The sequence below is a fragment of the Diprion similis genome, chromosome 4, assembly GCF_021155765.1.
Source record: "Diprion similis isolate iyDipSimi1 chromosome 4, iyDipSimi1.1, whole genome shotgun sequence".
NCBI classification, from domain to species: domain Eukaryota; kingdom Metazoa; phylum Arthropoda; class Insecta; order Hymenoptera; family Diprionidae; genus Diprion; species Diprion similis.
The window spans coordinates 14,167,885-14,184,364 of NC_060108.1; the positions used below are offsets into that span (position 1 = coordinate 14,167,885).

The following is a 16,480-nucleotide window of genomic DNA, read 5'->3' on the forward strand; positions in this document are numbered from 1 at the left end:
GTATGGAGGGTCGAGAGGAAGAGGCTCAACTCAGCGCTACACGTGATGACTTTTTTCCTGCTAATCTCGTTTTTCCCGCAAGATGGAAATGTGATAAAATAATTACACGATAGAATATAATAATGATGACAATGACGATGATGATAATGATGAAGAAAATGAATATTTTTTATTGATTTCTTTTATTGATATCTTCGCCCCCTGTACCCCCACCAGGGTCTGCGGTCCTCGACCCGGTCCGCGCATAGACTCCGATGTTAGTTTTATAAAAAAAAAAGGATTTCATTGCATCTAAGATTGCATCCAAGCTTGTCATTGGGTCGTGAAAAATCAGAAAATTCCCACGACTTTCCGTTCGTGGTTTTCAAATCTCTACGACTGCCGCTGCGACATGCAAAATCTGCTTGTGTTGTGCGCAACTACCGCGCGCAGCGTAGTCCGGCCGAACTATACCGGTCCTAGACATACCGGTCAAAAAGGCGAGCAAGCGTTGCGCAGCGCTCATTCGGCTCCGGTCAGTGCTCGCTAGCAGTCGTAGTTGAAGAGTAGAGTTTGCTCCGGTTCAAATAGCTCGAAGAGAGCTGCGCACTTCAATTGTAGAATCCAAATCGCAGTATTATAATCAGTGCAGATTTCTAACAATTTACATTCGGTAATTACTACGCAACATGCAGAAAAGTGGCTCAAAGAATAAAAGTATTATTAACATCAAAACAGCCTACAAATGTTGAAGGTGAGTTTACTTACATTCGTCGTATTTAACCATCGTACGTGTAACTTGAAGTTGCCTCTGTCCGCAGGGTGTTGTGTTTTGTTTTTTGCCCGCGGATTTTTGGTAACTAACTCGATATCGACTGTTGAAAAACCTATCAATCACTAGCTATCAATATGAAATCAGCAATTTGAAGTTAGGTACGTAATACGAATTATTCGTGTAGATTCTGACGGTCACCGGCCTGCGTAGATACCGAATTTACAAAACTGTAAGCGAGTCAAACACGCCGCAGAGATTGGTTTTTCAACAGTAATCTCGATCATTCTTCAGAATAACCTAACGTGCGTATTATTTTTTTTATTGCAATGAGGAGATATGTCGGTTGTACCGTGAATTGGGTTGATAAAACGGACCTTGCGGGGGATGACCTTCGTTTGAATCACTGTTTCATCATACAATCATTTCGGATCGCACATAGTGCTCTCACAGGTCTATAAAATGCCTATTGAAAACAAGTTGGGTGAAGAAATGTCGGCGAGCTTAAGGATGCATTGTTTACATAATAGTGGCGGCTGGTGCAGCTTACCCTTCGAAAACATACCGAGATTTGTGTTTATCACTGCGAGTGTTTCCTGGAATTACGAATCAACAAATTCATCTTGCTTCGCGTTTCTTTCTGAGAATCGATATTATAATATTTCGTTTCGTATTCTATTATATCATCTTTTTTCAGAAGTTCACATATTACGACGTTACTTATTTTCGAATAACTCGTGCGTTCGGCAACTTAGTTTTCGCGCTTCAAAATTATAATCTTATTATACGTCTAACGACGACGAAGTATATTAGGTAAAAACCAAGGAACGTAAACGATTAATTGTTTTTTAATCGTCGTATTATTTTTTTTTTAAATAGTAATTAAATTATGCTTGATTAGTAGATCGATTTTAACGTTATATCGTGGTATCTTATCTGTTTACAGAACCGAACTGCAATAACATTGATTGGCGTTAGTGATTGTCTGGATCGAGTGACCCTATCAATAAATCCTGGAAAACATCCTACATTGACTGAGGAGATCAATTTATTTCCGAAAAACAACAGGTATTATGCAATCGATTATATTTTTAAAGATTAAGCATATTACAACATATTTGAAACATACGTGTTAAATACTATACGTACATGGATTTTGGAAATGAGCTATCATTATATTAATTATTATATTATATAAATATTTGGAAATATTAACAAAATTTGGTGTTGTTTTATCTGATTACAGGAATAGACTTCAGCAAGACCAATCGAGGTTTGCGATTATTTGAATTGAGGCCAGCAATAAACATCGCAAAATAAATTGCAAAATCTAAATATCCAGACCTCAGTGCTATTGGAAAATAAAAAACAGGTACATGATCAAGATCATTTTCGATTACACTATCACCCTAAATTCACTCTAAGAAAGTTGACGTTTAGTTGAAATTTAACATTATTTAGTCCTTAATTACCTTCAAGAAAACTAGTAAATTTTCAATGCTTTCTATCATTGATTCTGTGGTTCATGTATCGGTGCATAAAAAATTACCAAATTTTATGGAAAAAAAAAAAAAATTGTTTGAAATAGACAGTTTCTAATGAAACGAAATCTGATCCAAGTATATTTCATGATTATTATTCTGTTATATTCTTATTGCAGTGTAAAAAGTGCGTCACTTCACGATTCAACCTGAGATCTACCAGAACTACTACATCTGAAGTGTGGAGCAGCCTGGAGGAGGTGAATATTGGTGAGTTTGCATGTGTTTAGGTTACGGATATTTCCCTGGTATTCCCCTGTCACGTGGCGTGGCGGTAACAATAATATTACATCAATCTTCGATTTCTTAGCTGGGTAGGCTCATTCGCAATTGCAACGGTGCTTAACTTTCAGTTCATCATTTTTCAATCATTTTTCTTTTTTTTTGCTCTTTGATTTACCGTAGCTTACTTAGAGTTAGAAATTTTACACGTTGCTAAATGTGGAATGAGCATCGCGACAGGTTACCATCACTTATTCGCAAATCGCAAGATCGAATCGTGTCTCGCTACTGATATAATAATCTAGATTTGAATTTAACAATTATGCCGTTTAAGTGGTGGTTTCACCTGAGGTCTGAATGTAATCAGTTATTCACATTATTGTTGAATCGATGAAACTACAAAGTCTAGTATAAAGTAACGTAATGAAATTGCATCTTATATTATGAATCATTTTTGATTTTTTAACAAGCAACTAGTATCAGTCAACTATAAGCTTAGCTCGTTTAGAAAAATGCTGATTGGCATATAGGATGTTTTTAATCCAATTTACAAAAGGTTGGTGTACCGATAGTCTACCAGTCTAAAATGATGCATACAATGTTAGGGTTGGCGTGATACAACTGTGATATTGTATTCTGAGTAGGCAGACTATGGTACAAAAACATTTTGCTCCCTACAGGTAATCAACGAAAAAGTAAGTGACAGTGACCACGGCGCGAATGAGGAAGAATGATGTGTGTTGGAAAAAATGGAGAATCGTTTAGATCGAATATAGGTAACCGGGGAGGTAGGTGGTCGTTTTGGGATACGTCGCGGGGTTTGATGTGGATGTGTGTGTGAATTTTTTTTCAACATTTCCGTTGGGTGGTTCCGTTGGGAATCAAGCGAGGGTAGGTAGGTCGCGATGTACCGTGATGTGACTAACTATTGTAATCCACAGCGTCAAACTATCACAGAAATTTTTCTACAGAAACAATTGAAAGACGTTGTATTAAGGAGGTTGAATTTTCCATTCATTGTCACTCTGCAATTATACACCAGCTGTTATTCAATTCAATTATTCAATTCAATTATTGAGTCATTATCCATCATTATGACATTCAATTAATCTCTGTGATCGTTTGAATGGGCAAAACTCATCTCTGGACTATCTATCGCGTTCCGTGGTACGCTAGATAGGGAGAGATGCTGAGCTCGAAGACTTCGCGTCGAAGAGGACCGCCGACCGTCACGCCACACAATAATGCATGCTCTCCAACCTCCCTCCCGAACTTGATTCGTATCTGAGAACAACAACCCACATCGCAATGTATCTGATTTGAAAGAAACGTAGATGTGGATTGGGTTTCTACAGAGTTTTTACGACAAGTTCTAATTATAAGAAACTTTTCTTTGACAATTCATTCGATTGCGCCTTTTTGTGCGCCGAGTAATTACTGAAACTGGACACGCTTTTAACGCGACAATTGATGATGCGAATCGATTGCTCGTGCCTTTTGCGCATCGATTTCGCTAATAGTACGTGGGAAAGCGAAGCACTCTTGATATGCTTAGCTTTCAGCTGTTGAGTCAATTTTGTTATCAACAAACAAGTTTTCAAGTTTGACCGCGCCTTTTGCGCGTCCACTTGATACCTTGTGGTTATGACAGAAAGCGCGGCATATACAAGCCGGTGCTCAACGCGCGGGGATAAAAACCACAGAGTGTATATTGATAATCAATCCTAAGCTTTATTGAAATATATCTGAAGTGTACAAAATTATTCGTTTTTTAACCATGGTACTACTTTTTCTTCCAGAGCACCAAAGCAATTTTTTTTTACAAGTACACTGATACCTATAAATTCCAGTTGAACAAAATATTTATTTCAATTACTGTTGGTGAGAAATAGATAATTAATAAATAAAACATGCAATTTGTTGTCATTATTAAAAATAATCTAGTTAAATTTTGTTGCCGCGAATATCATGCTGAACTCGATATAGATTTTATCACTGTACTTGTAGCAACTTTCTCTGTTTCAGCTAATCAAACCTCTCCTCTATTTCAGCTAATTAAACCTTTTCTCTATTTCAGCTAATTAAACCTTTTGTCTGTTTCAGCTACTTAAACCTTTTCTTTGTTTCAGCTAATCAAACTTTTCTTCTGTTTCAGCTAATTAAACCTTTTGTCTGTTTCAGCTAATTAAACTTTTTGTCTGATTCAGCTAATCAAACCTTTTCTTTATTGCAGTTAATTAAACCTTTTGTCTGTTTCAGATAATCAAACCTTTTATATGTTTTAACTAATCAAACCTTTTCTCTGTTTCAGCTAATTAAACCTTTTCTCTGTTTCAGCTAATTAAACCTTTTATCTGTTTCAGCTAATTACACCTTTTGTCTGTTTTAGATAATTAAACCTTTTATATGTTTTAGCTAATCCAACCTTTTCTCTGTTTCAGCTAATTAAACCTTTTCTCTGTTTCAGCTAATTAAACTCTTTGTCTGTTTAAGCTAATCAAACTTTTCCTCTGTTTCAGCTAATTAAACTTTTTGTCTGATTCAGCTAATCAAACCTTTTCTCTGTTTCAGCTAATTAAACCTTTTCTCTGTTTCAGCTAATTAAACCTTTTCTCTGTTTCAGCTAATTAAACCTTTTCTCTGTTTCAGCTAATTAAACCTTTTGTCTGTTTTAGATAATTAAACCTTTTATATGTTTTAGCTAATCCAACCTTTTCTCTGTTTCAGCTAATTAAACCTTTTCTCTGTTTCAGCTAATTAAACTCTTTGTCTGTTTAAGCTAATCAAACTTTTCCTCTGTTTCAGCTAATTAAACTTTTTGTCTGATTCAGCTAATCAAACCTTTTCTTTGTTTCAGCTAATTAAACCTTTTGTCTGTTTCAGATAATCAAACCTTTTATCTGTTTCAGATAATCAAACCTTTTATATGTTTTAGTTAATCAAACCTTCTCTCTGTTTCAGCTAATTAAACCTTTTCTCTGTTTCAGCTAATTAAACCTTTGTCTTTTTCAGATATAATCAAACCTTTATATGTTTCAGCTAATCAAACCTTTTCTCTGTTTCAGCTTATTAAACCTTTGTCTGTTACAGATAATCAAACCTTTCCTCTGTTTCAGCTAATTAAACCTTTGTCTGTTTCAGACAATCATACCTTTCCTATGTTTCAGCTAATTTAAACCTTTTGTCTGTTTCAGCTAATCAAACTCCCTCTATTTCAGCTAATCAATTCTCCTTTTTTATCTATCATGTCAGTTACATTTTTCGTTTTTACGGTATAAAATTTCTAAAATATTATTCTAATCGCAAATTCTGGACTCATAGTCAAAGTGAACACATGAGTGCATCGAGACTGATTAAGATTCCCTTCAGACGTTTTCGTTATGTTCTCGTCTTATCTCAAAATAGAGTTTCGTCCCGAGTTGTTGCTTATCGGTTTTATTGATATTCCTTCATGAATTTTTCGTTTTGAATTGAAGTGTAGAATTCCGAAGATCTTACGTTTTGTGGTGATTGGGATTCTTCTTTCTCCTTTTCTCCTCTCATTATACGGATTGCATACAAAAATAAATTCATCAATGTCGTTGAGTTCAATTTTACGTTTCTTCTTCGTGGAATAGGCCTATTGGGGATACCACGTATAAAAAAAACGCACTGAATGCTCTACCCCGAGTGGTGGTGTGGAAACGAGCTGTCACTATATTGATATGAAATTTTAACAAATCTATTCTTATAGTAATTATTGTCTTCATCTTCTTACAGATATATACACAAGATTGAAAGGGATTTTAATTGAAATATATTATTACAATTTATTGTTACAATTGTTATACGGATCTTATACTCTTTTAAGCAACTGTTCTTTTTTAGAATAATCATCTTTTATATTATGTCAACTAAATGCTGTTTTGTTTCAAATATAAATCACTCAATGCGGGAACATGAATTTAATTAAAACTACCTTGAATGTGTATATATGTCTTATCTATATTAATATATTTTAATTGAATTATATTGTTACAATTGTTATGTAAATCTTAAACTCTTTTGAGCAACTGGACTTTTTTAGAATAATCATCTTTTATATTATGTTAACTAAATGCTGTTTATATAAATCACTCAACGTTTGACCATGAATCTAATTAAAACTACCTTAAATATGTATACATATTTACTATTGCAACTGACGGTGGTCAAAGCATATTTTGAATCTGCAGGTCTGCGTGCAAACTGGAATATCTTCTCAACCCATAGAAACTATAGTTCACGAACGAAAGAAATATTTAAGCTATTCTTTCAAGCACAACTTGCGCAACATAGACAATGTTTTGCACGTTCGACGAAGGTGGGTGGGGGGCCTCCGATTCGTAGAAAATCGCTTCTCCTCTTGTTCAGTAGCGGGCCTATTGAGAGACTGCACTGTATTTTGCAGCAGAGTTCTCAACGAATAGAAATGCCGATAAAGCAGAGAAGCGCCATCTGGCCGTCACTGCGAAGTCCTGTCATGCTGGCATTCTATTGGTTAAGATCTAGACAGTAAAATACTGCTGCCTGTGAAAATCGGGCCTTAAAGTTCACCTCACGCGCAGAGCGGCCGTGGGGGGGGGGGGGGGGGGGGGGAGGGGGCGTCGCTCTTCGGCCGCCTGTTCTCGATCTTGTTATTTGTGCTCCAAGTCACGACTCACGAGCGTTAGAGGAGTCAAGACCTATAAGTTGTCTGTGAGTCAAGAGAAGTCAGTGGGTCTAGTGTAGGCTGTGCAGGGCCGTTTTCAGGACTCTATTGCTGTGCTGCACGATTAGGATCCACAGAATAGTGGAAACGAACATTTTCGGCGTGGTCGAGAAAAATTTAATATTTTTGTTTACAATGTCCCGGTAGTCATCGTCGATTGGAAGAATTTCATATTTCTTTTACTTTTTAAAAACTAGCAGTATATTTACTATGTTTTTCCGTTAATGCATAAGTGTTGCGTTCTTCATAGGTGTGTGTTCATATATTTCACTGTATGCGTGAATTTACACCATTTTCACGATTGCTTAATCCACGGATACATTTCGTGTACAAAATGTCATTCTAACGCTGCGCGTGTGTATTTCGAGTGTAAACATCAAACCGTTGTTCACCTTAAGCAGCAGACTATGGATAATACAGCTTCTGTGACAGGTGTGTATGTATTTTTGTACGTATATGTGCATGCATTATCTGTCTGCACACACATCCTAAATCGTTTGTGTTAAATTTCTATACTCATGTTTGATGCAATCCTGTTGGTGGCTTTTCCGGGAATATTTTACTTGGTTGTACCCCGTCGCTCTGAACAGAGCTGCTACGTATCGTATTATCATATGTATCCTTTGTTTACTTCATCGGTCACCCACAAATTACTCGAAACTGTCAACTGTTATACAGTTTTATTTTGAACAAAATAATTGTTCTTTTTTGGTACGTATACTAACTCATCTGTACTCAACTTACCGAGCGGTCATTTTCACTATCTTAACGCCGAATTCCCTGAAAGTCGAGGAAGGTTAATTAATTAAAAATCTGATGTGTGTTGAATGTGGCTTACTTGTAACAGTCGCTTTCGCCGCAGTGCCTGGCATAGACTGTATTGCTTCATGATTTTGGATCATTTCATTTTCGCTATGATACTGATTGCAGAATTTGAAAAATTCTTGTGCCAGACTGTCCCTATGTTTTCTCTAGATCAACGCGTACATTTACGTTTACGTTTCGTTTTTTCATTACTTGTGTAATGTGAAATTATAAATTCGTATGTCTTCATTTTCCGTCACGGAAAATCTTGCTTGTATCTAGACAACATTACAGCTAAATGACCTTTACTTGTAGAGCGTTTTACATGCTGTTAAAAGAGAATATTCAACCGGTTGCTCGTAAACGAAAAACGTAAATAGGAAAAAAATCGGGTATCAATCTCCTTGGCTGTGACCACAACTGTCGTACCAAGCCAACATTTGCGGTCAATTTTATAAAAAATGACATGCTGTGCAGACATGCTGTAAAAAAGTATGCATGAGGGACGTTCACCATAATCTTCAATTTTATTCTAATAATCAAATAATTGCTTCAAGAAACATTTGTTCGTCTGTCAATGCTAAAAGGAACTGTTGGAAAACCTATCCGAGAACGGTAAAAATAAGTAAATTGATAACTTTTTTTTATTCCAATCTTTAACACACAGGAAAAAGAATATAGTCTAAACAAAACATTAATATTATAGCTACAAAATAGTAGTAAAGTGGGTAGCCAAATCATCGATCAAAAACATCATTTTTTCGATAACCGATGCAAGATTCTCGATCTCTGCACTAAATGTCATTATTTCGAAGAAAGTTTTCAAACCAAGCGCCCTTAGTTTCCACTGACATTGTTAAAGCTAAAGTGAATAATGAACAATGAGGAACACATAATCTGCATATTCTCTTTTTAAATATGTCCGCTGACGCCTGGAAGTGAGAAATTATCATTCAAACAAGGTGTGTAAGGATATGCTTCCGTGTAGGGTGGAGTCCTTTATTAAAATTAAAATTACCATGGTAAAATTAAATTAAATGTGAGCATAGAGTGCGTGACGTAAGTCCCACGTTCCTCAATTCTTCCCTGCCAAGTTACCTCCCGCCGAGGTTTCCTGCTGCCGCGATGCCACAGCGTCGCCGTCCAGGATATGACGCCTGCCCCCCCTCCCCCCCACCCCACCCAACGTTCCTCCTGTTGCTTAGCCAAGGGCGTCGGTTTTCAACGGATAAAGAAATACATGCACACATATATTTATTTCATTTCATATCATTATCCTGGCTGTTGTACTCTCAATCGTTTTTTTCGTCTTACAGTCGTCAGCCGTCGTTTTCGCACTTGATACACTTACCTACATAAGTTATTTGAGAGTTCTGTTTGAGGCACTATAGTATATATATATATACGTATCCGATGCTCGCGGAACTAGGGAATTTATTGTATGATTAACACGTACGTATCTAATGATTGATTTTAATTGTGTACAGACCTACGCACGCAGTCTGAATTTTGAACGTGAGGTTATTATTGTTTGTTATAGTTAACGACTACTTTACTTTGCCTCTGCACGTTGCTTGTAATCCTTATACGGTTACTCCGCGGAAATTACTTACCGCGAGCGACTTTTCCGGTCGCAGGATTAAAAAGAATTATTGTATACACCAACTCTTTTGATCGCCGAAAAGAAATCTGCGCTAAAACGGGAATTTTTCAATTTTCATCGTCTTCTCTGTTCTGGAAACAAACTCGTCTAAATATAGCTCAAATAACCCCTGCACGGCTTAGGAAAACAGTACATAAATTACGTCGATATATTGGAGACAAAATTGCCGCACACAAAAATGTGTGACCATCTCTTTTCGATACTCATAATATTCACAATACGGCAGTAGGGATTTCCCCAAATCCAGAGTTTCACGGTTTATTTACCATTTCACGGGACTGCAGTGATGGGTCAACTTTTTATACATTTAATGTCATCGTCATAGGATTTTTTAAACCGTAGCCATTACCTACCTAGAAAAATCTTAATGGTCAAGTGATACCATAATGTCGAACTCATAACGAGGTTCAAGTTAATAACGCGGAGTATTGAAGCATTGAAGCAAATCACTATTTTGCAACTTCAAAATGGCCTCGAAATAGTTGAGTTTACAAATAGTGAATACGTTTTGCTTTATCATACACGGTTTACTGAATTTCAGACTAGAAAATACATACATCGTAACACATTATCGTTACAAGCTTCAACTTCATAGCACATATAGATCAAATATAACCAAGGGGAGATAATTCTTCTCTTTCGGTTCATTCATTGCTGCGTATATATATATATATATATATGTTCAATATATATTCATATATATGTGTATGTATATTCGAATGACGACGTTTTTCATCGCATAACCATATACCAGCAACTCCGCCACGCATCCTGCAGAGCTCTAACGTGTCACGTTCTAAGCCCAGTGCACTACTTGATGCGTGGCAGCAACATCAACGTGACAAGGGCATGGTGGTCCGAAGATTGTTTTTCAACTCACGTCAGAATTGGTTAGGCATAGACAAAGTCTTTATTCCGGAAATATTGACAGCTGCGACACCGACAACGTACCGTTTCAATTTGACAAACCTGATTCATTAATATTCGTTGAAAGACTAACTCATTATAAATTAGTGGTGCAGTCCCTATAAATCGAAGTTTCACATAGGGACATGCGCATGGCGTTTTGATTCCTGCATTCCATATTTGACTAATCAACTTTCCAATAACAATGCTTGTCAATACGCATATCCTCGGCAATGAAATGGCAGTCTAATAACAGGGCGACTGACAAATATGTAATTATGGGCAGGCGTGTACCGATATGGCTGTATGTACATACATACCTATAACATACTGTATGGTGATCGTAGACGCAGCAATTATGCGTGCCAGCTAACGATTTTTATCTTTCGTATGTGGCACGCTTGTGGGCAGCATGCATATTCAGTGTATTATTATTATTATTATTATTATTATTATTATTATTATTATTATTATTATTATTATTATTATGTTATTGTTGTGGTTTTTGGCGTTGTTATTGTTATTATTATTAATAATAAGATTTAAGTTAATAATAAAATTTTATTGTTGTCATTTTACTTCTTTTCTGGCTGTACAAGAATTCGGCACGCGAATCCGGTATTAAAATTGCGCGTTCCAATATTTCAAACATCGGCTTGAATATACGGAGTAATAGTTTAGTTATCTGAGCCATCAGTATTTTCTGGGCTGCTGATTATGTCCAAGTTGAACGGCGAATAAGTAAAATACTTATGAAAATCACAATTATCGTTTCGTCATGCCGCCATAAGGAACATGCGGTCGTTGATAAGTTTTACATTGGAAATTAAAGAAATGTGTTGTAATCCGAACTTTAAACGAAAGGCTGTTTAAGCGAATAAGTTTGCTTCCTTTTTAGGTATCGGTAGTCCGTTGATCTCATCCGGATATACGTACTGTCGCTTCCCGTTTGATGGTTAATTTCTAAAGTGACTCACTCGGCGCACATAAATTAAACTCTTCCGAGACGTCAAGCTTTGCTGCTAGATTGTAGTAATCAGAGTTGTGTATGTATACGTTTTTTTTTTTTTTGTCAGCAATTGAATAACAGATAAGAATTGACCTTGTGGTCATACATATATTGTAATTAAGTCATCACCTACGTACACTATTCGCTTAACTTTAATGGTTATTATACATATATAAATTCATACTCATCGCAAAGGGATGGACACTTGATGGTACGGTGGTGTGTCCACATATCAAAATAACATTTTATTTTCCCGAATGGATATCAATACTTCTAGAAATCGTTGTAAAAGATTAAATCATACTTATCTCGGCAAAAGAATAAAAATTTAAATAACGCGAGTTAATCATTCGAGCTTAACGATTGAGAGCGTTACTTTAGGCCTAGCAAAATAGGAGCAGGAATTTTTTACCGGTAACTTTACCGTCGAAAAGATCTGGATCATTGCGAGGTCAGCTTGCAAAATTTATTTACACGCAGCAACGAGGTGTGTATAGAAATTTATGCATTGTGTATTGCGCGTACGATAATGACATTAAATTGCCGTATTATTACAAATAGAGAAAAAAAAAAAAAAACTTCGCTAGGAACGTCTTAGACTTAAGAATGAAAAGGAACGTTAATTTTTTTTTTCTAAATACAGATGATGACGTGTTTGAATTTCGCTCCTTGTCGTGGAGTGGTTCTTAGGGGTTACATTTAGCTCCAGGAGCGCCGTCTAGCTCGGGGTGGTTTAACTGAAATCCATTGATTTTTCGAAACTGTCATGTCGTTTGCTGTACGCATATGATCAAATCAAACATGACGGTCGCGTGAAGTGAATTTAAAAACCTTCTGATTATATTGTATAAAATTTATCTCAAATGATCATGACTTTTTGAAACATACTGTTCACATCATCTAAAGCGGCAACGGCTCTCCAGAATATTATTTTGAATCCTGCCGTGTAGACAAATACGCGCAATGATGAGCTTGACTACGTGACAGTTCTTGATTTTTGCATGTAAAGAAATTAATTTGCTATAAATTTCAAATTGCACGATTGTTAGACCAGATTTTTTATTCCTCATCTTCGTCGTCTACGAATATTTCTAATAGACAAATTAGTCAATGCTAGTCAAACCGAAAGTAACTCGTGCATCAGTGCTGTCTGGAGCAGTATTTCTGTGTTGACATGTAAACTCATCGCATAGAATTTGATTGAATTTTTGTAATCATAAATTGAAAATAGTCAATGAAACCAAAGTTTTACTTTCACCTGACACTAAGATAGTTTATATCGTCAACCTTTGTCATATCTCTGTTTCAGATGTCGTTTAAGGAACAATTATACATTTTATAGTTGAAACACACAATGGGGAAGCTGCTGAGTCTGTTGGCTCGTGATGACTCGACTTGTTGCACACCGCAAAAGTATGATGTCTTCCTAGATTTTGAGAGTAAGTGACGGTATGCATATCTTGGATGATGTTCTTTGATAATTTGCTTACCTGGTTCATTCTCTTCATTCATTATTAAATGTTTTTGACTAAACATTATCATTCCTCAGATGCCCAACCGTCTGACAATGAAAGGGAAACATTTGAGGATGTGCAGCGGGTGTTAAAAAATTCTGAATCTATTTTGGAAGAAATTCAATTCTATAAAGGAGCTGGGAAAGAAATCAGGGAGGCAATATCAGCGCCAACAGATGAGTGTCAGCGAAAAGCCTACCTGGCTGTGGCTCCGCTTGTTGCCAAATTAAAGCGATTTTATGAATTCTCACTAGAACTAGGTACGAGTAACGAAATTTCGCATGGCCGAAATCCTTTCGCTTATTAATAATTTGTAATTACTGCTATAATGGACAATTTTTATTTACAAATTTTTAAATAAGACTTTCTCAAGTTAGTAGTGTTGGCTTTTCCTCACTAATATCCGTTTGGAAGAACATAGTTAAATGTTGTTCGGTTTTTTAAAGTAACTTTTTGCAGAGGGTGTCGTACCAAAAATATTGGGTCAGCTCTGTTCAGGAAATCTTTCACCCACGCAACACTTGGAGACACAGCAAGCATTGGTGAAACAATTAGCAGAAATCTTGGAGTTTGTATTCAAATTTGATGAGCATAAAATGAAGACACCCGCCATACAAAATGACTTTAGTTATTACCGAAGAACTCTGACGAGAACTACTTTTTCCAAGGAGGATGATAATGAACGAGACATTTGTGTTGGTAATGAATTGGCATACAGGATGTCGCTATTTTACGCCAATGCAACACCTATGCTTCGGGTACTCAGCCAAGCAACACTCGAATTTCTGAAAGATGTATGTATCACTTGAGTTTTACACTACAGACCTGTTGTATCAGTATGTGGAAATATTATGTATCATTTCCGTTTTTGTTCTTTTCAGAATGAGGATACGCCAAGAGAAAATATTACCGAAACTTTGGGTACAATGGCTAAAGTCTGTTTGAGAATGCTAGAAAATCCGTACGTATCCATATGTATATGATTATCTAATAAATAAAATAAATTGTACAATGACACTTTATTCAAGTGTCAGTTCAGTCAGATATGTAAAAACAAGTTAACACATCAGTTGTATAAATTTTAGAAATCTGTTGGCACAGTTTCAAAGAGAAGAAACACAGCTGTTTGTCCTGAGGGTAATGGTAGGACTTGTAATACTCTACGACCATGTTCATCCTCAGGGTGCGTTTATCAAGGGGTCAAATGTTGACGTGAGTGGTTACAATTTTTTACTTTTTATATTTATATTTCATCAGCCAAGGAAAAGATGGATATAAAAAAAAGTGATAGTGTGTAGAAAACGGCTGCAGAAGTTGACAATTATTTATGCCTTTTCTCATTGTTTCAGGTAAAAGGTTGCATCAAACTTCTCAAGGATCAGCCGCCATGCAAGAGTGAAGGACTTCTAAATGCTCTACGTTACACAACCAAACATCTGAATGAAGAAAATACTCCGAAAAATATACGAAACTTATTAGCCTCATGATTTCCAAAGCATCGCGGTTGCTGTATAAGAAGCTGAACCGTTCCCGTGGAGATCTGAAAAAAACGATACCAAAGTACCAGCTGAACAAAACTGCATTTCAATTGGCGATTTTAACAATACCTGTATTATTGTGGTGATAGCAATAATGCCAACTGCCAATAATGTAACGAATTCTACACTATTTATATTATACAAATGAGACTATCAGAGAAGGAATTGGTTGATTAATGGTGAATGATGATTGTAATTGTGAATAGATTTTGGAGATATAAATCCTGATCGTGAGAATTATTAGAGCATATCGTATCAAAGGCTAGACACACCTGATATTTTGATTAACTTGTGATAGAAGACTAGTTTAAATGTGTTGAAAATTTACAAAATTTTAGCGTTCGTTTCGTGCAAAGGAAAAAAAAATTTCTCGATAAATTTACAGGCATGTAAGATGATATATTATTCAAATTAAAGATAGCATTTTTCTTTTTTTTAAGTCATTGGAATTTCAATCAGTGTATCAAAACAGTCATAATACGTAATATGCATACATAAATAACATATTCGTAGGTAGATAATTAAGTTATTGAGACAAGCCAAAGATATCGTAACAATTCATACAAATAGATGAATATACATACCACTAGAAATGTTTTGAATTTTTGTGAAAGCATTCAAGTGGTCTTATACTACTAATCATTTTCATTTACTATACTTGTGGTGTTTCACATCACTAATTTTACCATAAATTATGTTTGTATATCGTCAGGCTCGCGCAAAAGCAATTTTAATATTTTGTTCTGATATTATCAATCGCTTCCACTTTGCATTAAATTTGACATAGAGAATACCAAAGCCGACCATTGATATCTACGATTGCATGGCTATTTTGGATTTCAATGAGAAATGAATACGTGTTATATCGTCTATTGTCATAGAGTTTACCTTCGTTATATAATATATTTTTTTTTAAACATAATATTATGAGCACCGCCAAAAAAATTGTAAATAATGACCAGAAGTAAATAAATATTTGAAATATTCGTTTCGTTACGGTTTATCAATTGCAGTGTAATGTTTCGTACTGCAGTTATGGTAAATAACGACGATAGGTGTTAAACAATCTTTTTTTCACGTAGATTAATTTTATACATAACATAATACTGTTTAATCTCGTAGACTGATGAATTATTGCCTCTTGATTCCCAGTAACATTTGAGTGACAAACGGATTTTCGGTGTATACATGATTTATTGATAATTACACACGGGAAAAGACTGTATTTTTCGCCCGAGGTCATTGTCCCCTATCGCTGTCTTCGATCTTATATCTCTTGTCAATACAACCGTCCTTGGCAGCGGTACCACACGCGGGTTGATTCACGCAATAGTTTCTATGGAAACGTGTGCCATATCGATCTCAGTGTAACAACGCACGCGAAACCGCAATTTCTTGCTCAGGTGTTCAGGTATAATAATTTTAACAGGTGAACCGTACGGGTCACGAACGATCCCAGTGTAACATCTTAGACTGTAGCTAGTAGCAAATATTAACACGACCCACGATGAACCTGCGGCAGTCTTTCCTCGGCCACCACCTGGAACTAGCCTACTCATTGCGGATACAGTTATCAATTAATACGCGTACTTTTTTAATACAAATCTGATCTCAAAAATACAAACATAAGACATTAGTTAACAACGAATTGTTGCAATTGAAATTCCTTATTCGTAAGAATACAATCTGACGGTATTCTTTGGTTGTGTAGGTATTACATGAGCGCCGGTGTCACATTCACGCACATACTTACGTAACTATTTTAGTTTTATTATTTTTGTAGTTTATCATTTTTGTAGTTTA

The 16,480-nt window shown here is 35.9% G+C and overlaps 1 protein-coding gene across 4 annotated transcripts; it reads left to right on the forward strand.

Annotated features, from left to right (window-relative positions):
- The first annotated feature begins 7,295 nt into the window (after window positions 1-7,295).
- Window positions 7,296-15,797, forward strand: LOC124406109 (CYFIP-related Rac1 interactor B). 4 transcript variants are annotated; one of them, XM_046881489.1, is made up of 7 exons: window positions 7,296-7,675; window positions 12,935-13,064; window positions 13,175-13,399; window positions 13,599-13,933; window positions 14,021-14,100; window positions 14,225-14,351; window positions 14,489-15,797. In XM_046881489.1, exons 2-7 carry the CDS (start codon window positions 12,980-12,982, stop codon window positions 14,624-14,626), a joined length of 990 nt encoding a protein of 329 aa, XP_046737445.1. In that variant the 5' UTR covers window positions 7,296-7,675; window positions 12,935-12,979; the 3' UTR covers window positions 14,627-15,797. The 4 variants fall into 4 exon arrangements, with proteins under 4 accessions (XP_046737445.1, XP_046737447.1, XP_046737448.1 ...); XM_046881491.1 differs by having other exon boundaries at window positions 7,296-7,493; XM_046881492.1 differs by lacking the exon at window positions 7,296-7,675 and adding an exon at window positions 10,554-10,873.
- The last annotated feature ends 683 nt before the right edge of the window (window positions 15,798-16,480 follow it).

Coding starts and splice junctions, on each gene's coding strand:
- LOC124406109 (XM_046881489.1), top strand. CDS start 12,980: ATGGGGAAGCTGCTGAGTCTGTTGGCTCGTGATGACTCGACTTGTTGC. Junction 14,101..14,224: donor TTGAGAATGCTAGAAAATCC/GTACGTATCCAT, acceptor TATAAATTTTAG/AAATCTGTTGGCACAGTTTC. Junction 14,352..14,488: donor TCAAGGGGTCAAATGTTGAC/GTGAGTGGTTAC, acceptor TCATTGTTTCAG/GTAAAAGGTTGCATCAAACT.